Source organism: Panicum virgatum, chromosome 6N (genome assembly GCF_016808335.1).
Source record: "Panicum virgatum strain AP13 chromosome 6N, P.virgatum_v5, whole genome shotgun sequence".
NCBI lineage: Eukaryota > Viridiplantae > Streptophyta > Magnoliopsida > Poales > Poaceae > Panicum > Panicum virgatum.
In genome coordinates this window covers 49,937,805-49,960,951 of record NC_053150.1, presented here as the reverse complement: position 1 = coordinate 49,960,951, position 23,147 = coordinate 49,937,805, and the positions used below count along the sequence as shown (strand labels likewise).

At 46.7% G+C, this 23,147-nt stretch overlaps 2 protein-coding genes and 1 long non-coding RNA gene across 3 annotated transcripts; 2 read left to right on the top strand and 1 right to left on the bottom strand.

The window, feature by feature from the left end:
• Positions 1–2,211: 2,211 nt before the first annotated feature.
• On the bottom strand, positions 2,212–11,119 carry LOC120679799. Its single transcript, XM_039961454.1, has 4 exons — positions 11,035–11,119; positions 2,913–2,985; positions 2,731–2,786; positions 2,212–2,647 (listed from the first exon to the last, which is right to left on the bottom strand). The coding sequence occupies exons 1-4, from the start codon at positions 11,085–11,087 to the stop codon at positions 2,536–2,538; spliced, it is 294 nt and encodes a 97-aa protein (XP_039817388.1). The 5' UTR covers positions 11,088–11,119; the 3' UTR covers positions 2,212–2,535.
• Positions 11,120–13,397: 2,278 nt separating this feature from the next.
• On the top strand, positions 13,398–14,125 carry LOC120679798 (auxin-responsive protein SAUR71-like). The gene has a single exon (XM_039961453.1). The coding sequence runs from the start codon at positions 13,682–13,684 to the stop codon at positions 14,048–14,050; it is 369 nt and encodes a 122-aa protein (XP_039817387.1). The 5' UTR covers positions 13,398–13,681; the 3' UTR covers positions 14,051–14,125.
• A 320-nt stretch (positions 14,126–14,445) lies between these two features.
• On the top strand, positions 14,446–16,976 carry LOC120679800. The gene is made up of 3 exons (XR_005677329.1): positions 14,446–14,491; positions 14,563–14,680; positions 16,689–16,976. It is a non-coding gene; the product is annotated as an uncharacterized LOC120679800 (long non-coding RNA).
• The last annotated feature ends 6,171 nt before the right edge of the window (positions 16,977–23,147 follow it).

Below are 23,147 nucleotides of genomic sequence, written 5' to 3'. Positions count from 1 at the left end.
ACCATGGTTTTTACGGCGGTAAGGCGAGGCGAGGCGACTCATCCCCTTCCAGACGTCTAGGCGAGTATGGCGCGCGGCGAGGCGACGCCATACACATACCTTAACCTAGATGGAGTGATAGAAACATATACCTTGTTGCTGCAAGTTTTGGCTATAAAGAAAGCACAAAGCAGAACAGAGCAGTGCTATGGCTATATAGGAAGGAGAACAGAGCAGTGAAGGAAGAGCAAAGAAGGGGGCAGAACTAGACAAGACATACCTCCGAGGCTCTGAGCTGACGTGAAGGAAAGGAAGGGATGAGGGCACTTAGGCAAGGAGGCGGAGAAGAGGAAGCAAGCAAGCAGCCACGAAATCGATGGAGGGCAGGGCTTCATAGGTCAGAGGCGCCGATCTGCAGGTCTCCAATCGGCGGACGAGCAAAGCGCAAGCTCCAATTGGTGGACCGACAAACTCGAATCGGCGGACGGGCGGAGCGCAGGTGGAGGCCATGGAGGCGTGGTCGCATGGAGTAGCAGCAGCAAACTCAAATCGGCTGGCCTGCAGCACGCCCTCTTCTCTTCCCCCTCCCCTCTCTTTCCTCTTGCGCGCTGCAGGCCTGCAGCGATGGGGCACGCCTGCGCGGGAGTATAGGCGTGATTTCCCGTGCGCGCAGCTCCCTTCTCCCGCGCCCTACCTCTCCCTTCCCGCGCGCACAGATCCCTCACCCTTCCCGCGCGCAAGATGCCTGCTTTTTCCCCTGCGCGCGCTAAGGGGCCTGCTGCGCGCTTGCTTTTTTCCCCGCGCGGACCCGCCTTGGACTTGGGAGGTCGCCTTGGCGTCCACCCGACGCCTTGGCGACGCCTTTCCGCGCAAGGCGACGCCATACGCAGGAACGGCGTGGCGGGCAGGACGCCTCCATTGGGAAGTCGCCTGGACGCCTCCATTGGGAAGTCGCCTGGACGCCTTGCCGTCTCCTAGGCGACGCCGTGAAAACCATGACAATTACGCCAAGCACCCAATCACGGGATCAGAATCACACTCTAGATCATACCTTTCACGAAAGAAAAGGATCAGTGATCAATGGATCAAATAAAATAGATACCTAAAAATGACAGGTATTGATTGAACAGGCATGCAAATACCATGGTCACCCTTTTGATCTTGTCAACCAAATAAGGCAAAATTTGTTTGGCTTCTCAAATGATTATGATATGTCAATCATGAACAAGATTGGTCCAAATTGCTACACATGGATCACATCACATCCTACCGTGCATCAGAGCAATATGCACCAGCTCTGAAACTATTTTATTTCTAATCAGTATCTATATAGACTAATATTTAATTAAAAGATTGCACTGGCTAGCTAACTATCACCAGTAGCAGTCCCTATTTTTTCGTGAAATGAGATGAAAAAAGAAGCAAGATTACGAAATGCAGCTTAAGCCAAACCACCACCGATTAGTAATTTAGTGCCTGATTCAATGGATTGAGACAATGCAAACAAACAAAGGTGAACAAGCACTAGCATACTACATGATATCATCCTTGCATGTTCTACTCTGATGAACAAGCACCACCAGCAACATCGATCTTAACAAACAAAAGAGAATCATATGAGCAGAGAGCCCACCTTGCGGATCTTGACGACCCGCCGCTGAAGTAATAGAGCCGGATAAGATCCTTAATCAGAGAGCCCACCTGCGTCAGATCATCCTCCATCAGTGGCTGCAGCTCCTCTTTCCCATTATCTAAAAAAAGGTATAAGATGAGGAGGAGAAACCTTGTAGGTCAGGGAGATGCGGCGCAGATGTGGACTCACCTGATGCGGCACGCGGAAGTGGAGGACGTGGAGAGTACGACGGAGGTGACGTGCGAAGGCAACGCGCCACGGCGGCGGAGGAGGAGAGCGCAGCGGAGGCGACATGCGGCGGCGGCGGCGGAGGAGGAGGAGAGCGCAACGACAAGCAGAGGCGAGACGCAGGGGGAGTCGTGTCGAGACGGGGAACACTGCCCGGTGTCTAGACGTCGGGCTTGTTTCCGCGTGGAAAATCGATGAAACCGGGCCGGAGGTCCTCACCAAGATGGCTTCCAAAGGCGTCCGTGGAGTGGCCCGTGGAAATTTTACGCGTGGCCTGCCTCCACGGGGAAAAGGCCGGGAACCCGACGGGGAAATGAGTTTCCAAACGAGCCCTGCATAAATTTCACAGCACATATTTGCACGAGTCTCTGTAAGTGCATAGTTGTCAGGTTTTGCATTATGCAACATGGATTTCAGGTGTTGCATATGCTTTTGACGGTAATGTTGGATTTTCATATCAGTATGCAGCGATATTTGGCACTACAAGTAGGGCTTCAGCGTCATAGGCTTTTGCTATCAGCATTCGTAGGTTATGCCTTGACAATTACAGAGCAAATCACAGAAACAGACACCACACCACAGCCCCAAAACGGCGATGGACAGACTGTAGGCGTAACACATCATACCGACGGAGAGTCAGTCGGTATAAACCTAGAATCTGAATGTTGGCAAGTTCTGCATCACATGGTCGTTCGTCAAGAGTCGGCCACACCATATTCTTCAACGAGCTTGGTCACCAGCACCATAAGATCTACAAATGCGCTGAACGATGCTCGCAGAAACCGGGCCTCTACCGCTTCAAAGTGCCTAAATCAGTCAGAGTTCAGTATTAAAACATCGCACAGCCATGCACAGATAGCTGTTACAAATGTCAGAACGAAAATACTAACACGAAAAGCTTGCCACCAGAAACAGTCATCTCCCTCTTGACCTTGTCAGGTTGCAACTGCGATACAAAGCTAAAGGTTGTAGGCAAAACAGAAAACTAAGTTGTGACAAATAGAAAAGAACTCGATGAGTTCATGAAGGCAGATAGATGAATTTCTGTCAACAAGTTGTGGAGCTTCTTCACCTCCTTGTCAATGGCTAATGTTTTGTAGACAATGGATGCCTGTTCCTCAGACCCATAATCAACTTCAAAGTTACTGCAAAAACGAAAGGTCACGTCTGCACTCTACCCAGGAATTGTTAACACTTAACAGCGAAAATAAAACTTCAAGGGGGCACCTATCCAGCCTACCAACAAAGCTGGAAGGATAGCATTTACATCAAATCATTGCAATTTTACGAGCAAAAGTACTGAAGGCATGAAAGCAACAGATTTGTTGGTAGGCTGAGCTTGCCAAACTAGAGTGAATGACAACCAACTGGCACAGGATTTCAATAGTTTTAGCAGCGCTATTCACAGAAACACATGGCTTCAAACCATAAAGTATAACAACTAAATCAATTTTCCACCAGATCTTCGAAAAAGAATATGCAATCTTTGGCAGTTTTTATTGTCACAAAATTATGCATCCCAGCTTGACCGGGAATCAGCGAAAAGCCAAATGCACCATCATTAGGTCCCGAACAAATGTTGCATACATTAGTTTATGTTCTTTTTCATTAGCACCGTGATTGATTGCTGAAGATTAAATATCACGAATCCAAATTATCACTGGTTGACCTCAAGTGATTCTGTTGGAGTAATGGGCTTGGCCCATTCATTCTAAAACATTAAAAGAATTTAAAGCCCACTATTAATGCTAGGGAATCAATGCTTAATTCCGTACCGGGAATTGAGGAGGATCTCAACCGACTTAAAAGGTGGACTTCGTGTACACCACTTGTGAAGCCGGTAAAAGGAGGACGGTGAACCACACGCGCGCGCGCGCTCGCTCGCCTCGCCGGGCCGGGCCGTGGCCGAGGCCGAGGCCGAGGCCGAGGCGCGGCGCGGCCGGCCGGCCGGCCGGGCGGTGCGCGTGCGCGGCCGGACGTGACGTGCGGCGCGGTGCGGTGTGATGGCTATTTTGACGTTGACAGCAATTAATCGTGCAATTAAATCTATAATTAATGGCCATAACCGCATCACCTAAATGACTCTGATGGTGTCCAGGTTCAACGATCCTGAGCACCTGAGTCACTATATAAGGAGTGTCATTCCCCTCATCCATTCTGCACCAGAGCACTGAGGCAACTCGGCTCCTCTCTTCTCCCTCTCCAGTTGCAACAACTGCCGGACGTGACGTGCAGGTGCGGCGCGGCGTGGCGCGGTGCGATGTGATGGCTATTTTGACGTTGACAGCAATTAATCGTGCGATTAAACATGCAATTAAATCTGTAATTAATGGCCATAACCGCATCACCTAAATGACTCTGATGGTGTCCAGGTTCAACGATCCTGAGCACCTGAGTCACTATATAAGGAGTGCCATTCCCCTCATCCATTCTGCACCAGAGCACTGAGGCAACTCGGCTCCTCTCTTCTCCCTCTCCAGTTGCAAAACTGAGTTCCCCAACGCTAATTTCTGCGCGCACAGAATTAGCGTGAGCAGGCCTCCGAAACCTTGCTCGCCTTGAGATCCTGCACGGGATAGGCGGGCAATCAGGTTTTTGGGTAACGCTTTAGCGTGACTGCTCAAAAATACTAAGGCTTTGCCCGATTGTACGACTACTTCCTGGTGGACGAGCCGAACGACTACGTCGACTACATTCTGGTGGCCGAACGACTACGTCGACTACATCTTGGTGACCATTCGCGGGACTGCACTGCGAACACATCTTGGTGACCGTTCGCGGGACTGCACTGCGAACTTCTTCCTGCACCGATTTAGTTCGACTACTTCGACTGAGGCCAACCGAGTAGATGTCTACTCCAGTTGGTAACAGCGCAGCCAATGCCTCCGGCAACGGCCCCGCTTCAGGGTACTCCCTGAAACTTTGGTTATTTATATTGTTTATGCTTATATGTTTGATAAGTATAAACATGTTCACATGTTTTATTTTACTCATTAAAGTCATAGAAATATTGTTAGTTTATACATTTAATTTTGGAATTAAAATATACCGAAAATTGCCTAGATATCTAACAATCCAAAAACCTGATTTTGTTAATAGGCTTTCGGTATCTAGCTTTGCTGCATCAATCAAACCATCACCTTTTGATGGTTCAAATTACAAACGTTAGCAAGAGCGGCTTATACTGTGGTTAACACTATCGAGAGTGATCCATGTGAAAGAGGGTAAGCCTGAACAATTCTCTCCAGAGGAAGGGAGTGCGTTCGATGAGGCTGATATCCTCTTTCGAGGCTTGATCATTAGTGTTCTCAGTGATAACCTGGTGGATTCTTATATCCGGCTGCTAACTGGCAAAGCATTGTGGGATGCTTTTGAGGCTCAATATGGAGTATCTGATGCCGGGAGTGAGTTGTATATCATGGAGCAGTTCCTTGAGTACAGGATGGTCGAAGACCGTTCTATAGTGGAACAGGCTCATGAAATACATACTCTGGCAAAAGATCTCAAAAATTGCAGCAAAGAGTCCCCATGTGTGTTACCCAATAAGTTTGTGGCTGGAGGTATAATCTCTAAGCTGCCACCTTCTTAGAGGGACTTTGCTACTTCTCTAAAACACAAGAGACAGGAGTTCACAATAGATGGACTCATAAGGACTCTTGATGTTGAGGAGAAGGCGAGAGCAAAGGACATACGTGGGAAAGGAGTTGTTGGTGCTTCAAGTGCCAATCTTGTTCAGAAGAACAACTCCCACAAGAACAAGAAAAAGCCACCGCAGAACCAACCAAAGACTAAGAAGACAACCACTTTTAAGAAGAAGAAGAAGACGGGAGCTTGCTATGTGTGCGCTAATACGGATTACTTTGCTGCAAAGTGTCCGAACCGCAAAGGCAACGACTCCGCCAACATGGTTATTAGCGAGCCTGGAGGAACATCGGGGTACGGTAATTTATTACCTACTGTTCTTTCAGTCTTTGGTTCACCCGAGTGGTGGGTTGACACTGGTGCTAATATTCATGTTTGTGCTGATGCTTCTTTGTTCTCTTCTTACCAGACCGGCGGGACTTCCTCCTTGCTGATGGGGAACGGATCACATGCGCGTGTTCTTGGTGTTGGTACGGTAAATCTAAAGTTTACTTCGGGGAAGACCGTGCAGCTGAAGAACGTACAGCATGTCCCCACCATCAAGAAGAATTTAGTCAGCGGCTCTCTACTGTGTAGAGATGGTTTCAAATTAGTCTCTGAGTCCAATAAATGTATCTTGTCTAAGTTTGGTACTTTTGTTGGAAAAGGTTATGAAAGCGGAGGCTTGTTCCGTCTTTCTTTGTCAGATGTTTGTAATAAAATTGCATACAATGTTATTAACGTTGATGAAACAAATGTTTGGCATTCGAGGCTTTGTCACGTTAATTTTGGTTGTATGATGCGCTTAGCTAATTTGAGCTTAATTCCAAAGTTCACTTTTGTCAAAAATTCTAAGTGTCATGTATGTGTTGAATCAAAACAAACTCGTAAGCCTCATAAGACCGCGGAGGCAAGGAGCTTGGCACCCTTAGAACTAATTCATTCCGATTTGTGCGAAATGAATGGAGTGTTGACAAAAGGTGGTAAAAAATATTTCATGACTTTGATTGGTGATAGTACTAGATTTTGTTACATCTATTTGTTGAAGTCAAAAGATGAAGCTTTATACTATTTTAAAATCTATAAAGCTGAAATAGAAAACCAACTTGAGAGAAAGATCAAAAGAGTTAGGTCAGATCGTTGTGGCGAGTATTTCTCAAATTTATTTACTTTATTCTGCGAGGAACATGGTATTATTCAGGAGAGGACGCCTCCCTATTCACCTCAGTCAAATGGGGTTGCCGAAAGAAAGAACCGCACTCTAACGGATTTGGTTAACGCCATGTTAGATACAGCGGGGCTTTCCAAGGAATGGTGGGGTGAGGCTATATTGACTGCATGTCATGTCCTAAATCGTGTTCCTACAAAGAATAAAGAGATAACTCCATTCGAGGAATGGGAGAAGAAAAGGCCAACACTGTCATACTTACGTACATGGGGTTGTTTGGCAAAAGTGAGTGTGCCAATAACCAAGAAACGTAAGCTTGGACCTAAAACTGTGGATTGTATCTTTCTAGGTTATGCTATTCACAGCGTTGGATATAGATTTTTAATAGTGAAATCTGGAGTAACTGACATGCATGTTGGTACTATAATGGAGTCCAGAGATACTACATTTTTTGAAAACATTTTTCCCATGAGAGATGAAACAAGTTCATCTAGACAAGAGTTCATCGAGGATGATGGCTCTGCTGAGCCGATAGAACACAATGAACATACACTTGTAGAAAATCCTGAGGAGAATAACAATGATGCTCCGAGAAAGAGCAAGAGACAAAGGACTGTAAAGTCTTTTGGTGATGATTTCATTGTATACCTCATAGATGATATACCCAGAACCATTGAAGAGGCATATTCATCTCCTGATGCTGACTATTGGAAGGAAGCAGTAAGGAGTGAGATGGATTCTATTATGTCTAATGGAACCTGGGAGGTCGTTGAACGTCCTTATGGATGTAAACCGGTTGGATGCAAGTGGGTGTTCAAGAAAAAGCTTAGGCCAGATGGTACTATTGAAAAGTACAAGGCTAGGCTTGTGGCCAAGGGTTATACCCAAAAAGAAGGAGAAGATTTCTTTGACACTTATTCACCAGTTGCCCGATTGACCACAATTCGGGTGTTACTTTCCCTGGCAGCCTCTTATGGTCTTCTCGTTCATCAGATGGACGTTAAGACGGCTTTCCTCAATGGAGAGTTAGAAGAGGAGATCTATATGGATCAGCCGGATGGGTTTGTATCAAAGGGTCAAGAAGGAATGGTTTGTAAGTTGTTAAAATCTTTATATGGTCTCAAGCAAGCGCCTAAGCAGTGGCATGAAAAGTTTGATAGAACTTTGACCTCTGCCGGCTTTGTTGTGAACGAAGCTGACAGATGTGTGTACTATCGCTATGGTGGGGCTGAAGGAGTGATTTTGTGCTTGTATGTGGATGACATACTAATCTTTGGCACTAGCCTTAATGTGATTAAGGAAGTCAAAGAGTTTTTATCTCAAAATTTTGAGATGAAGGATCTGAGAGAAGCTGATGTTATCCTTAATATAAAACTGGTAAAAGAGATCAATGGTGGGGTGATTCTTACACAGTCTCACAATGTGGAGAAGGTGTTAAGTCGCTTTGGTTATAGCGACTATAAACCTGTCTCAACACCATATGATGTCAGTTTAATTCTTAGAAAGAACAAAAGGATAATGCGAGATCAGCTGAGATATTCTCAGATCATTGGTTCATTAATGTATTTAGCGAGCGCTACAAGACCTGACATCTCGTTTGCTGTAAGCAAACTGAGCCGGCTTGTTTCAAACCCGGGAGATGATCATTGGAAGGCTCTTGAAAGAGTAATGCGCTATCTGAAGGGGACAATGAACTATGGAATTCACTACACCGGGTACCCAAGGGTACTAGAAGGGTATAGTGATTCAAATTGGATTTCTGATGCTGATGAGATAAAGGCCACAAGTGGATATGTGTTTACACTTGGTGGTGGAGCTGTTTCCTGGAAGTCTTGCAAGCAGACCATCTTAACGAGGTCAACTATGGAAGCGGAACTCACAGCATTAGATACCGCCACTGTTGAGGCTGAGTGGCTTCGTGAGCTCCTTATGGACTTGCCGATAGTTGAAAAACCGTTACCGGCAGTCCTAATGAACTGTGACAATCAAACGGTAATTGTCAAGGTGAATAGTTCTAAGGATAACATGAAGTCATCTAGACATGTGAAAAGGCGGTTGAAATCTGTCAGAAAATTGAGAAACTCCGGAGTTATAGCCCTGGACTATGTTCAGACGGCTAAAAATCTGGCAGATCAGTTTACAAAGGGTCTTTCACGAAATGTGATAGACAATGCATCTATGGGATTGGGCTTGAGACCCACGTGAGTCATTCTATAGTGGAAACCTGTCCTATGTGATCGGAGATCCCGTGAATTAGGATGGTGAAACAAACTAAAGTCTGACTGTGAGAAGAGAACCTTTGTGAAAAGGGCTCATTCCGTGTATAAGGTGCATTTCTCTTCTAATCTGTATGGCAGGTTGGTCTATACCTTAATGTGTGCCAGGTGGTTTCTTTTAAACAAATGAGTTGTTTTCTTGAAACAAAGATATTGTCCTACAGAACATCTGAAAGGAACACACCTATATGAGTTTGACCACTGGTCATGGTCTATGAGAATTGGGTATTCTCTAGAAACTCATGAAGGGCCTGAAGTATGATTTATAAGCTCCAAACCGCGGGGATGCTTATGCAGCCTAGTACCAGTGTAGGGCTCTGGTCAAACTTGTTTGCACAAAACTGGCAATTCAAGGTATAGTCCATTGCACAGTTGTGAATAAGTGTAGCCTTTGTCCTAGATGGAAGTTCAACTTAACAGTCTCTGTCGAATACTGGTATATCAATGAGGGAATGAGGGTATTTCTAGTGTGGCTTGAATTTCTTGGTGGGGATTGTTGGAGTAATGGGCATGGCCCATTCATTCTAAAACATTAAAAGAATTTAAAGCCCACTATTAATGCTAGGGAATCAATGCTTAATTCCGTACCGGGAATTGAGGAGGATATCAACCGACTTAAAAGGTGGACTTCATGTACACCACTTGTGAAGCCGGTAAGAGGAGGACGGTGAACCACACGCGCGCGCGCGCTCGCTCGCCTCGCCGAGCCGGGCCGGGCCGGGCCGGGCCGAGGCCGAGACGAGGCGCGGCCGGCCGGCCGGCCGGGCGGTGCGGTGCGCGTGCGCGTGCGCGTGCGCGTGCGCGGCCGGACGTGACGTGCAGGTGCAGTGCGGTGCGGTGCGGCGTGGCGCGGTGCGATGTGATGGCTATTTTGACGTTGACAGCAATTAATCGTGCGATTAAACGTGCAATTAAATCTGTAATTAATGGCCATAACCGCATCACCTAAATGACTCTGATGGTGTCCAGGTTCAACGATCCTGAGCACCTGAGTCACTATATAAGGAGTGCCATTCCCCTCATCCATTCTGCACCAGAGCACTGAGGCAACTCGGCTCCTCTCTTCTCCCTCTCCAGTTGCAACAACTGAGTTCCCCAACGCTAATTTCTGCGCGCACAGAATTAGCGTGAGCAGGCCTTCGAAACCTTGCTCGCCTTGAGATCCTGCACGGGATAGGCGGGCAATCAGGTTTTTGGGTAATGCTTTAGCGTGTCTGCTCAAAAATACTAAGGCTTTGCCCGATTGTACGACTACTTCCTGGTGGACGAGCCGAACGACTACGTCGACTACATTCTGGTGGCCGAACGACTACGTCGACTACATCTTGGTGACCGTTCGCGAGACTGCACTGCGAACACATCTTGGTGACCGTTCGCGGGACTGCACTGCGAACTTCTTCCTGCACCGATTTAGTTCGACTACTTCGACTGAGGCCAACCGAGTAGATGTCTACTCCAGTTGGTAACAGCGCAGCCAATGCCTCCGGCAACGGTCCCGCTTCAGGGTACTCCCTGAAACTTTGGTTATTTATATTGTTTATGCTTATATGTGTGATAAGTATAAACATGTTCACATGTATTATTTTACTCCTTAAAGTCATAGAAATATTGTTAGTTTATACATTTAATTTTGGAATTAAAATATACCGAAAATTGCCTAGATATCTAACAGATTCAATACACATATTGCTTTATCATAGAAACCCAATATATACCGCATCAGATTCGGATGCCTCTGCTACTAGGCTTCAAGTTTTTTACGTAAAAAAAGAATTTGATGTAATACACGAACAACAAGCTTTTTTTTACACTTAGAAGCAGATATGGTTTAGACAGAAACATTATGCCTAAAAACAATGCTTGCTTCTTTAAGGCAATCAATCGAACACATAGCATGCATTTGGAGAGTGGAGGTAGCAACAGGTGGCACGATGCGCCGTGAGCACTGTAGCACAGAGGCCATCAGCTAGCAGAGAGCGCTGTCGCTGATTGCTGGAGGAGAGTTCAAAAGAAGCACACGAACATACCAATAATAAGCTACCATGATAGGTAGTAGTGCTGTCTTGCTACAGCGATTTACCGCCGCCACTCATCGGCAAGATAGGGAGGAGCAAAGAGGAGTCACTCACCATTTGAAGTCCCATCCGGAGGACGGCTCCGGGGTCGAAGCGGCAGCAGCCATCTCGACCGTGGGTGGTCGAGCTCCACGCCCCCCCCCCCCCCCCCCCCCCCCCCCCTGTCAGCCGGCTCGCTGGGTGCAGCGCGGGAGCGCTTGGACTGGAGGCAGAAATTAGTCAACGGCGCTGGCGATCGGAGCAGCAAACGTGCAGCCAACAGAAAGATGGGCTGTGGGCGGCAAACCCAGCTTGGGCCTTCAGCTGCCGAAGCCCATATCACTGGTTCAGGAATAATCATGATAATATATGCGTTTCTCATCCCAGCAAAAAAAAAAAAACGTTTCTCAGAGATTCCGACGCAGAACAGACATGCATCTCCTATGAATTCTCTTCTCTTAATGGAAACGTGCTCAGGCCCAAAAAAAACTCCTATAAATCCACATGATAACATGAATGTCTTTTTATAATTGAGCGCCTCATTGTATATTTCATAAAAATAAAAATAAACTGACCCACAATGGAAAGAGCCGTATGCCCGATTGTCTTATCCGCATTCCAGTTTTAGGATTATCGAGGGAAATTACTTTTGTAGTCTCTCAATAACTTTCTCTCAATAGAACTATTTTATTGGAAGAGTTACAACTTCTCCTTTTTTGGGGAGAGTTGGGGTGAATTAGAGCAACTCCAGTGGAGTGACTAAATTTGAGTGACTAAAACTCATTTTAGTCACCCACTTTTCAAGGTTAGTCATCTAAAATGTAGTCTCTACTCCAGCAGCACCGACTAAATAGACTTCTAAATAGACTAAAAGGAAAAAAATGATGGGCCCTACTTTTGGTAGCCTAAGTAGAGGGTGACTAAATTAAGGCGGTGGGAGAGGAAATTTAGTTACCCCCTCATTTTAGTCACCCAAGAAGGGGCTCTGCTGGATATGGAAATTTGAGCAAAATGACTAAAATGTGGGTTTAGTCACCCAAATAGGGGCCCTGCTGGAGTTGCTCTTATTGGGTTGTCCTAATAATTATTGGGAAAAAGAAAAGATTTTGGAAAACTGTTGGAGCACTATTTTTTATCTACTCTCCTAATATGGTAATTGGATTGGGGATTGAGAAACTGTTGGAGATGCTCTAATCAAAACGCGAAGTACTTAAAATTACTTTTACAATAGCATTGACGGGTAATTTAATGACAGTGAGTTATTTTATACTATTTTCATAATGGTGGGTGTGTGTGTTTAGATATGTGTTAGGGGTTAAGACTATTTTAATATGACAGGAAGGGATATTTTTTTGTAGGAAAACAGGATAGCTATATTGTTGTGATGATTGGATCCTAATAAAATTATGGTCCTATATTGAAGTATTTCGGAAGAATTCCTAATATTTATATTTTCTTTAGCACGCACTGGAGGAGTCTCGGATATAGTCATATATAGCCAGCAACTCGACCATCGAACCACAATTAATGGTCCACAAAGTCAAGAGGTAAACGAATGGCCTCTCAAAATCCCTCGTTTGCCACGGTAAATAAGGATGCGAGTAGATACCCAATAGTCAGCTAATTAATTACAATAGCATATCACTCTATTTTATTTTCCCTCTCAAATTATTTACACATAATGTCATTATAGTTCATTTTATTAATTTTTTGGGTCGATTCAATGACTCAAAAATTATTTAACTTGCATCCCTAGCGGTAAAGTTTCGACCCTGCCAGAATGTCAAAGAACAATTGCAACCAAATCACACATCATCCAGGTGTTAAACCCTCGGGCAATGGATGTCGATTGTGCAGAGCCTCGTAATCTTTGCAGGCAAATCTAGGCGCAAGCTGACAGGCCTGCAAATAAAGAAGATCCTGGTCTCGAAGCTAATGTCTTAAAAAGTAACCTGCTGTCCACACACCGAGACACTATCTGCACTAAGTCAACTTGCAACCCATAATCGAGTGTGTAGATCAACTGCATTATTGGCATGAAACCACTGTGAGCCTGAGTAGACAGTGGGCGATGGTGGACTCCTGCTGGTCCTCTGCCCCAGTCAGTAGACCTCTGGTTTTGTGCAGTAGCCAAGAATTTTCTTCTTCCAATTGTGTATGCACCTCGTTTCAGCCATATTGCAACCAGAGGACATCAAGGACGATACGCAAGTGTAGGTCCTGCAATATGAAGGCAGTGCAAGGACGCGAGGTCCGGATTAAAAGAACTCAATCCTCTCATTCTTTTTAATGCTGGAGCAAGAAGACCAAAACATCTCATCACCTGCTCCTAAATGTTAAATGTGTCATCACACAGTTAGAGTCAAGACCTACTCGACGTAGCCAGCGCAGCTATATAAACATGGTGCGGTGCAGCAACCTTCAGGCCCTCTCCCCTATCCAACACCAAACTTTAATTTAGCACAAACCCTCTCAGTACATTAGTACTCTCTTGATGTCGCCAACAAGCAAATCAGCACGAAACAACACCTTCAGAATGACATAAAATGGATGATATCAAGGCCTTGATCTGATGCATGGAGTCTGAACCTGAACATTTCTCGCTACACGTTGGCAACCTCCACTAGATCAGCCGTCTTGTTGCTCACTCTTGCACTCTGCTGTGTGCTGTGTGTTCCTTTCCTACCCCAGCTCAAGCTTCTTGTGTGCGCGTGTGGTGTGGATGAAAGAGATCAGAGCCATGAGGGCGCTGCTGGACCGGTGCCTGTCGTCCAAGAAGGCCAGCCGGGGCCGGGAGCCGCCGCCGGAGGGCTGCCTGGCAGTGTACGTGGGCGCGGCGAGAGAGCGGTTCGTGGTCCGGGCCGAGTGCGTCAACCACCGCCTGTTCCGGGCGCTGCTGGAGGAGGCCGAGGAGGCGCGCGGGCCCTACTGCTACGCGGCGGACGGCCCGCTCGAGCTACCCTGCGACGCCGCCGCGTTCGCGCGCGCCGTGGAGGCCATCGAGCGGGAGATGGGCGTGCGGCGGCGCGAGGGCAGGGCACACGGCGTCGCACCGGACGGTGGAGCCGGCGGCAGGCAGACCGTGGGTTGACTTAGCGACCGGGTGTGTTCACGCCGTCAGGATTTCCTGATGGATGTTCCGACTTCCGAGTGTTTGATGTACTGATGATAGGGCTCGTTTGGAAACTCATTTCGCCGTCGGGTTCCCGGCCTTTTCCCCGTGGAGGCAGGCCACGCGTAAAATTTCCACGGGCCACTCCACGGACGCCATCTAGGCGAGGACCTCCGGCCCGGTTTCATCGATTTTCCACGCGGAAACAAGCCCGACCTCTAGACACCGGGCAGTGTTCCCCGTCTCGACACGACTCCCCTGCGTCTCGCCCCTGCTTGTCGTTGCGCTCTCCTCCTCCTCCGCCGCCGCCGCATGTCGCCTCCGCTGCGCTCTCCTCCTCCTCCGCCGCCGTGGCCCGTTGCCTTCACACGTCACCTCCGTCGTGCTCTCCTCGTCCTCCACTTCCGCGTGCCGCATCAGGTGAGTCCACATCTGCGCCGCATCTCCCTGACCTACAAGGTTTCTCCTCCTCATCTTATACCTTTTTTTAGATAATGGGAAAGAGGAGCTGCAGCCACTGATGGAGGATGATCTGACGCAGGTGGGCTCTCTGATTAAGGATCTTATCCGGCTCTATTACTTCAGCGGCGGGTCGTCAAGATCCGCAAGGTGGGCGCTCTGCTCATATGATTCTCTTTGTTTGTTTGTTAAGATCGATGTTGCTGGTGGTGCTTGTTCATCAGAGTAGAACATGCAAGGACGATATCATGTAGTATGCTAGTGCTTGTTCACCTTTGTTTGTTTGCATTGTCTCAATCCATTGAATCAGGCACTAAATTACTAATCGGTGGTGGTTTGGCTTAAGCTGCATTTCGTAATCTTGCTTCTTTTTTCATCTCATTTCACGAAAAAATAGGGACTGCTACTGGTGATAGTTAGCTAGACAGTGCAATCTTTTAATTAAATATTAGTCTATATAGATATTGATTAGAAATAAAATAGTTTCAGAGCTGGTGCATATTGCTCTGATGCACGGTAGGATGTGATGTGATCCATGTGTAGCAATTTGGACCAATCTTGTTCATGATTGACATATCATAATCATTTGAGAAGCCAAACAAATTTTGCCTTATTTGGTTGACAAGATCAAAAGGGTGACCATGGTATTTGCATGCCTGTTCAATCAATACCTGTCATTTTTAGGTATCTATTTTATTTGATCCATTGATCACTGATCCTTTTCTTTCGTGAAAGGTATGATCTAGAGTGTGATTCTGATCCCGTGATTGGGTGCTTGGCGTAATTGTCATGGTTTTCACGGCGTCGCCTAGGAGACGCCAAGGCGTCCAAGCGACTTCCCAATGGAGGCGTCCTGCCCGCCACGCCGTTCCTGCGTATGGCGTCGCCTTGCGTGGAAAGGCATCGCCAAGGCGTCGGGTGGACGCCAAGGCGACCTCCCAAGTCCAAGGCGGGTCCGCGCGGGGAAAAAAGCAAGCGGGCAGCAGGCCCCTTAGCGCGCGCAGGGGAAAAAGCAGGCATCTTGCGCGCGGGAAGGGTGAGGGATCTGCGCACGCGGGAAGGGAGAGGTAGGGCGCGGGAGAAGGGAGCTGCGCGCGCGGGAAATCACACCTATACTCCCGCGCAGGCGTGCCCCATCGCTGCAGGCCTGCAGCGCGCAAGAGGAAAGAGAGGGGAGGGGGAAGAGAAGAGGGCGTGCTGCAGGCCAGCCGATTTGAGTTTGCTACTGCTGCTCCATGCGACCACGCCTCCACGGCCTCCACCTGCGCTCCGCCCGTCTGCCGATTCGAGTCTGTCGGTCCACCAATTGGAGCTTGCGCTCTGCTCGTCCGCCGATTGGAGACCTGCAGATCGGCGCCTTTGACCTATGAAACCCTGCCCTCCATCGATTGCGTAGCTGCTTGCTTGCTTCCTCTTCTCTGCCTCCTTGCCTGAGTGCCCTCATCCCTTCCTTTCCTTCACGTCAGCTCAGAGCCTCGGAGGTATGTCTTGTCCAGTTCTGCCCCCTTCTTTGCTCTTCCTTCACTGCTCTGTTCTCCTTCCTATATAGCCATAGCACTGCTCTGTTCTGCTTTGTGCTTTCTTTATAGCCAAAACTTGCAGCAACAAGGTATATGTTTCTATCACTCCATCTAGGTTAAGATATGTGTATGGCGTCGCCTCGCCGCGCGCCATACTAGCCTAGGCGTCTGGAAGGGGATGAGTCGCCTCGCCTCGCCTTACCGCCGTAAAAACCATGGTAGTTGTATGATAAATGAAATCTGTTACTAGCTAGCTTAGAGCCTGTTAGTATTTATATGTACTTGTTCATTTATCTCCATGGTAAAGGTTCTTTATACACATTCAGTTCGGTTGTAGTGATAAAGCTTCTTTATACATATTCAATTCAGTCTCATTTTTATTCTTCTTTTGATAACAATACAGTCGCAGTTTAGAGCAGCTTCTATTGGTTCTTGTCTCCATGTTTAGCATGAATGATATAGCAGCAGCGATTCATGCTTTTAATGTTTGGTGCCGTTTTAATTAGTTGAATACATAACCATTAGATTTTGTGTTTAGAGAAGTAATATTGGTATGCATATTGGTGGTTTGAAGGTGTCATTAGTTCTTCACTAGTGCTTTTGTAATTAAAGTTAACTTTCTTTGTGTTACTTTGCAGAGGGTTTGCTGGAAATGGTGCATAGAAGGTAGAAGTTATTTTGTGCCAATAGTGGAGCAAATGCAGATTGGTGAAAGTTTATTATTGTGTTGCTCGTTACTTTGTAATCACAGATATTAGTGCTTGAGTTCTTCCTACTGTCTTAATTTTGTTCCAGTTCGAAAATTGTTAAATAAATAGCTCATGTCTCATTTTATTTTGTATTATCTATCTGCGTATGTGCATAGACATGACCATATATCCATTCATCTTGGTTGGGCAGTATATCCTACTATTCTGAAGGCCATATGATTTTCTTGTTGCTCTGTTATCCCTTGAATTTTTCTTAATTTTCTAAATCTCTCTAATGTTCTTACACATGGAATTGTTTAGAAAAAAAGTGAGCTGCAAATGTGTCTGTGCTGCAATTATATGAGTAGATAGCATATGCTAGAGAATATTATATAGCAAATGGTGTCTGAACGCTGCAAAACAACAACAGAGGAGGCCGAGGAGTTGGATCGTGTGGAATGCTGCCAAACAACAACGGGGGAGGTGGGGTGCGGCACCCAGGGAAGCAACTAACCACAATAATCCCCCTGACGGGTTACATTCCCTGGGATATTAGCCATTTACTTCCAAACTAAGCCATAGAGTGTGCATGCATAGTAGTTGTGATCTGTGATGTTGCGACACAAAGGAACCCTCGGTGCCGTCCCCTTTTTCTTCTTTTTCCCGTCTCCTCTCCGGCGGGTTTCACCGGAGCAACCTCACCCTCGATGATGTTCCTCCACCGCGTGCACCAGCAGGCTGCAGCCAGCGGCAGCACAGGACCGCCGGCTAGCCATCTGAAGCGCATCTAGGCCCGTAGATGCAATCGGTAAGTTTCGGTGATTAATGACGACCGTATGCGACTAACATGTGTTTTGAAGAAAATTATTTTTAAAAATTAAGTCTCATATGAAATATGAAAGGAGACTCCTCAAAATTCATGATCAATCGATTCACAGACTCATTTTTCAAGAATAAGGACCATTCTAGATTCAAGTGTCACAAGAAGATGAAGTACACTTGATTTAGTTTGAGTTTTATAGATTTAAGTTAGTGATCGTTCTATTAAGAGGGGTTCTCGGGTTAGTAGTGTAACACCCCTGTGTTAATTAATGTTGCTAATCACGTGTTTAATGGCTAATCATGGCTTAAGCGTGTCATTAGCGCTAATCGAGTTTGCATAGTAAACTTCGATTTAGCCGTGTTCGACCGCGTTTTTCTCTCTGATTTGGGTCTCAAATCAACTTTCGCCCAAAACGAAAGTTGTAGATCTTCTCTTCCTCTACAACTTTTATTTTGGTCAAATTTTAAGTTCTCATATGAAAATTCGAGTTTTGGATGGTCAAACTTGGGTCAAAATTCGCTGAACTTCACTGTGCTTCTCCTGTGCGTCACTGTGTGCGCCCCGACGCCCATACCGGCGACCAGCACAGCGCCGGCGATCTCCACGCGTCGCGACCGCCGGCGAACCTCGCCCTCCGCGCGTCGCCCTTATCCATTCGCGTGCCTGGATGCTTCTCGCCCCGTCCCCTTTCTTCTTCCTTCGAGCTCGCGCCGAGCCGACACGAGCAGAGCCTGCTGCCGGCGTTCTTCCGACCAAACCCGCCACCCTCGCCTCGATTCCTCGCGCCAGAGCCTCCCTCGCCTCACCCCGCATGCACACCGTCCCATCCCGAGCCCGATTGCGCCGTGCCACGGCCAGATTGAGCTCCAGACCGCCGTCCGCCATTGCCATCTTCACCGAAGCTCCGCCCTCGCCGTCGATCTCCTACTTCCGGCCCTTCTCTGCTCAATTGGGCGACATGGTGAGCTTCCCCACGCCGCTCTCGTGCTTACCGACCCCGTTCCCTTCCTCTTCCTGCACGGGCGCCGCCGGAACGCAGCCATGCCGCCACCGGCCGGCCCGCCTATCACCGCCGCCGTAGCGGGCCGCGCTCATGCGGCCCCGTGCCACGCCACCGCGCGCATCGGGTCCGCCCGCCCACCGCCCCGCCCCGCTGCCACCTAGCATCGCGGCCGCCTGGGCTGTTGCGCCGCCGCCGTGGCCGCCATGGGCGCCGCCGCGCCGTCCTGAGCCGCCCCGCGTGCCCCCTGCGCCGCCCCGCGGGCGCCCCCGCTCCGCCGGTCCGCCCTGGCCGCGCCGTCGGCCGGCCGCCGCTGGCGGGAGAAGCCGCGCCGCCGCCGAGCCTGGTCGTGGCCACAGCCCTGGCGCGCGTGCGGGGCAGAGCAGGGGAGCTGGGCTGGGCTCCCTCCCACTGACGGGTGGGGCCCAGTCGTCAGCCCCTATTTAGGTTTTATTCTTTTTCCAAAATCCGTTATTTCGGCTGAAAATTTTGAAAAATTGTAAAAAATGTAGAAAAATGTGAAAAATGCAGACTAATTTTTGTTGTGTTGCTTAAACCAAGACCTTCAGAGGAAAAATATTCATGCTTGTGAAATGTCACTTTTGCCCCTGCTAAATTTTGGTTTGTGTTTAAGCTTTTTTATTTAATACAGGTTGTTCTATCGCTCTAAAAATTATGACATTTATGCAGTAGCTTACTCTTTATGTGTGTAGTTCACTGAAAAAAATTTAGGTACATAGCCTATATACATATTTGTGGATCTGTTGTTGTCCAGTTTATTTTGCTAGGGCAAAAATAAATGTTTTCTTTTTGTAATAAAAGTTAATAAATTTTCTTGCATGTGATATCAATGTATCTTCATGCTAGTAAAATTGTGCCTTTATTAATGTCTGTAGGTTGAGTTCTTGCACGTGTTTCGCTCCTAGCCGCAGTTTTTCTTTTCGCGTTGCCAAATAATCTTTCTTTCGGTAATATCATTGCATCATGAACACTTGTATCATTTCATTGCACCATTTTAATTATTGCATGGCATCCTTTTTCATACGTGTAGACACCGCGAATGAAGCCGTCTATGAGCTAGTTGCTAAGCCGGTCCAGGAGCCTTCCGCAGGAGAACCGCAGCCAGGAGAAGTCGTTGATCAAGCTCCCGAAGAAGTCACTAACCCTACTGACCTGCAAGGCAAGCCCCGGAGCATAACCCCTACTTTTAGTATTCAATATTATTATTTAAGTGTTGTGCATTAAGTTTTCTAGGAGTTGAATGAAACCCTAGTATGCATGTCTCTCCCTAGGTACCTATGAGTCTCTACTAGTATACAAGTATCGTTAGAAATGGTGTGCAAAGTAGGATCCCGATAGAAGTCGAGTGATTCCTGTCACTCGCGAGATATAGGTCCTTGCTATTTATGAAAGGGTTGCTAGAGAATGAATCATTGGGAAAGAAAGGAAAAATGGAGACCGGGCGGAGATGAATTTGGTATGGATATGGAAGGTATGGAAAGTGAGTCTCCGCCTGTGTCGATTGAGGACCGTACCGTTGTTGGCACTACTAATCGAGGATTGAACAGTACTAACCACATGCTGGAAGTAGGAGGTAGTCGAAACCGGTAAGTTGTGTATCACTTTACAACAATACTTTGAATCCCTACCTGCTACGTTGGGCGTGGGAGTTGGCGGGTGATGGATGGATGTCACCTTCGGGTTCTCTGGGAGTTCACCGTGAGGAGCCCAACACCTGGGTTTTAGCAGGCGTGATTCAGATGTCATGGTAACGATTGAACAGTTGATGCGTGTGGCCCGATGGGGTTTACATCTGTCGTGTTGGTTAGGTCTAGCTTGCAAGGTTAAATCGAATCGATTCGCCGTGACTCGCGGATATGAAAACCTTGATCTCTGTCACATCGTAGTAAATGATGGAATTGGGAATGGAAAGTTGAGAATATGAGATATGGCTGTGGTACTCTAAAAAGATAATGTGATCAACCATGCGTGCTCTAGATGTTCAGGCAAATCTAGTCGGTATTTGTATAATAAACTTGAGCTAAAATACTGAAAGTAAGGATCCACTATTAGTAGCTTTTCAGCAAAATAACTCCAGAGCCAAACAGCTTTGCATGTCTAGGAGTCGGCTAAATATATACTATAGTCGGGTAAGACTTGCTGAGTATTAGTATACTCAGAGTTGTTGTTGTAACCCCTTTGAGCAGGTTGTGTCTCCGCTGACTTCGAGGAGGTCTGTGCGTCCTGCATTGGACAACCACTTCCTCCTAGGTGGACTGTCGAGTGGGTCCCATCTTCTTCGTGAAGGTCGGGCAGATCGGCATCATATTGGGGGCAGAATGTGGAGTTCACCTTGTATCGTCGTTTGCTTCTACCGTATTGTATTTGAAACCCCGTTTTAAACTTCTGCTGTACGTTTAAAAACACTGTAGTTGATATATCGAACTTATCTGTAAAACTCAGTGTTGTAAATTAATTTAGTTTTGTTGTATGCTTGTATCACTTGTGCTCGTCTTCGTATGGGTCTACTAGTGCAATTGTGATCCTGGAGTACAGTAGTTTAATCGGAATTTACCTGACAGCCTGTCAGATTACACTGTTTTAAGTGCACAGTAACTTGATTGAGTATTAAGATGATGGTTAGTGCACTTAAACCAGTTTAATTTAGACGGTGCTGCTACAGCTGGTATCAGAGCTAAATTGCACTGGGGGTGATTACTTGCGTGCTTAATTAAGTTATGCAACTTTTGTTTTGCAAAAAAAAACTTTTGGGTTTTTTGAAAAGTTGACGCTAGATGCGCTAAGGAATAGGATAGATAGTTCGTATGCCCTAATTATATGTTATAAGAGTTAGATGGCAACTAAATATCTATTTTATTCCAGCACTTCCAGCATTTACTTTTCGTTAAACCTTACTTTTGTGCACAACTACTATTCTGTAACGACACAACTACGCTGAGGTAAGCAAGGTAAGCATTCTGGTAGTCCTTAGAGTAGCCATGTGTTTCATACGTGCGCGGGTCCCGTATGATAAGCATACGAGGAGGCAATAAGGCTCAATTGAAATGAGCATGTCGCTATCTGCTGCCTGATATGGAGTGCGGACTTCCCACCGTGTGATTGTAATCATGGCCATCTCGTAAGGCAATGTTACGAGATGAAGACTCGTTATGCAGTTGGTCATAACCGTGTACTTTGGGACACGTTTACCCTTGGGTGTCCCGTAAGGCAATTTGTACGGGAAGTGAATACGTTGCCCCGGTAACGTATGCAGCGCTGCCCATTCAGTGTCGAACGTTTGGATGCCATCTCTATAGTGGATGGTAATGTATGTGTGAATATGTAGGAAACTGCATATGCGTTACCCGTGTGGCGTAGGACACATGGGGGCCGTTCGTGAGTGCTGGCACGAAGGGTCTAGAAGTGGTTATATATCTGTCTGTTGTATTCTGCTGCAGGTAAACTAACTACGATCAGCGCGTTATAAAATCCTTGATTGTAGGAACGACTAGTATATATAGGGAGATTACGTAATTGTGCCACTAGTCGCCTTCGTATACCATAATTGGTAGTTGTTTGGGTGAGAACGATAGAACGTGCATGCATCTTGCATATTCGAGTTGGTTGATCGCTTCATTATTAGTAGTTGGGCAACCTTAAGACTACAACTTTGTGGCTAGCCGAGTTACCAACCTGCTGTTCGAATCCGAATAGATGAGGTTTCCAATTGAAGCAAGCCATTTTGTTCTCTTGGTGAACCATATCGCAAAGGGAACGATTCATGCTGTGTTCATATTAATTATGCACATTCTTTATTTGCATGGATTAGTCCCGATAGCGGAATGGTTAACCAAGGGGTGGTGCTTTGCAGATGGGTAATAACAACGCTGCTAACCGTGGAAATGGGGTGTCCCAGAACAGTCCAAATAATACTGATCAAGTGCAATAATTAACAACTTAAGCTTAAACCACAGCTTCTGCACTCAACCAGTACACCCAGACTGCCTGTTGTAACCTGGATCGATTACATGGGAACTCTCAACAAAAGACGAGCACAGGTGATTACAAGCAAAAGCAGAGTTCAAATTAATTTACAAACAGAGTTTAACACAAGCTTCATAAATAATTTACAACAAAGTTTTACAATCCAGGGTTTACAATCCAAATCTCAGAGTTCAACACAGCGGAAGTAAAACAGAGTTTGAAACAGAGACCCAAAATACAATTCGATAACTGCCATCGACGACGAAAGACGAGCTTCACATCTTGCCCACTGATGTGAGGCCAATCTGCCCGTACTTCACGAAGAAGGCGGAACCCACTCGACAGTCCAACCCGGAGGAAGAGACTGACCACTCCAAGACGCGCAGATCTCCTCAAAATCTCCCGGAACACAGCCTGCTCAGAAGGGTTGCAACCAAAACCCTGAGTACTCTAATACTCAGCAAGGCTTACCCGACTATGGGTATACTTAGCCCATTACTTAGACATGCAAAGCTCTTTGGCTCTGGAGTTGTTTTGCGGAAAAGCTACTAATACTGAGTCCTTACTTTCAATATTTTAGCTCCAATTGATTTGACAGCTA

Coding starts and splice junctions, on each gene's coding strand:
- LOC120679798 (XM_039961453.1), top strand. CDS start 13,682: ATGAAAGAGATCAGAGCCATGAGGGCGCTGCTGGACCGGTGCCTGTCG.
- LOC120679799 (XM_039961454.1), bottom strand. CDS start 11,087: ATGGCTGCTGCCGCTTCGACCCCGGAGCCGTCCTCCGGATGGGACTTC. Junction 2,986..11,034: donor TCCGGATGGGACTTCAAATG/GTGAGTGACTCC, acceptor TCGTTTTTGCAG/TAACTTTGAAGTTGATTATG. Junction 2,648..2,730: donor TCTGGTGGCAAGCTTTTCGT/GTTAGTATTTTC, acceptor TGACTGATTTAG/GCACTTTGAAGCGGTAGAGG.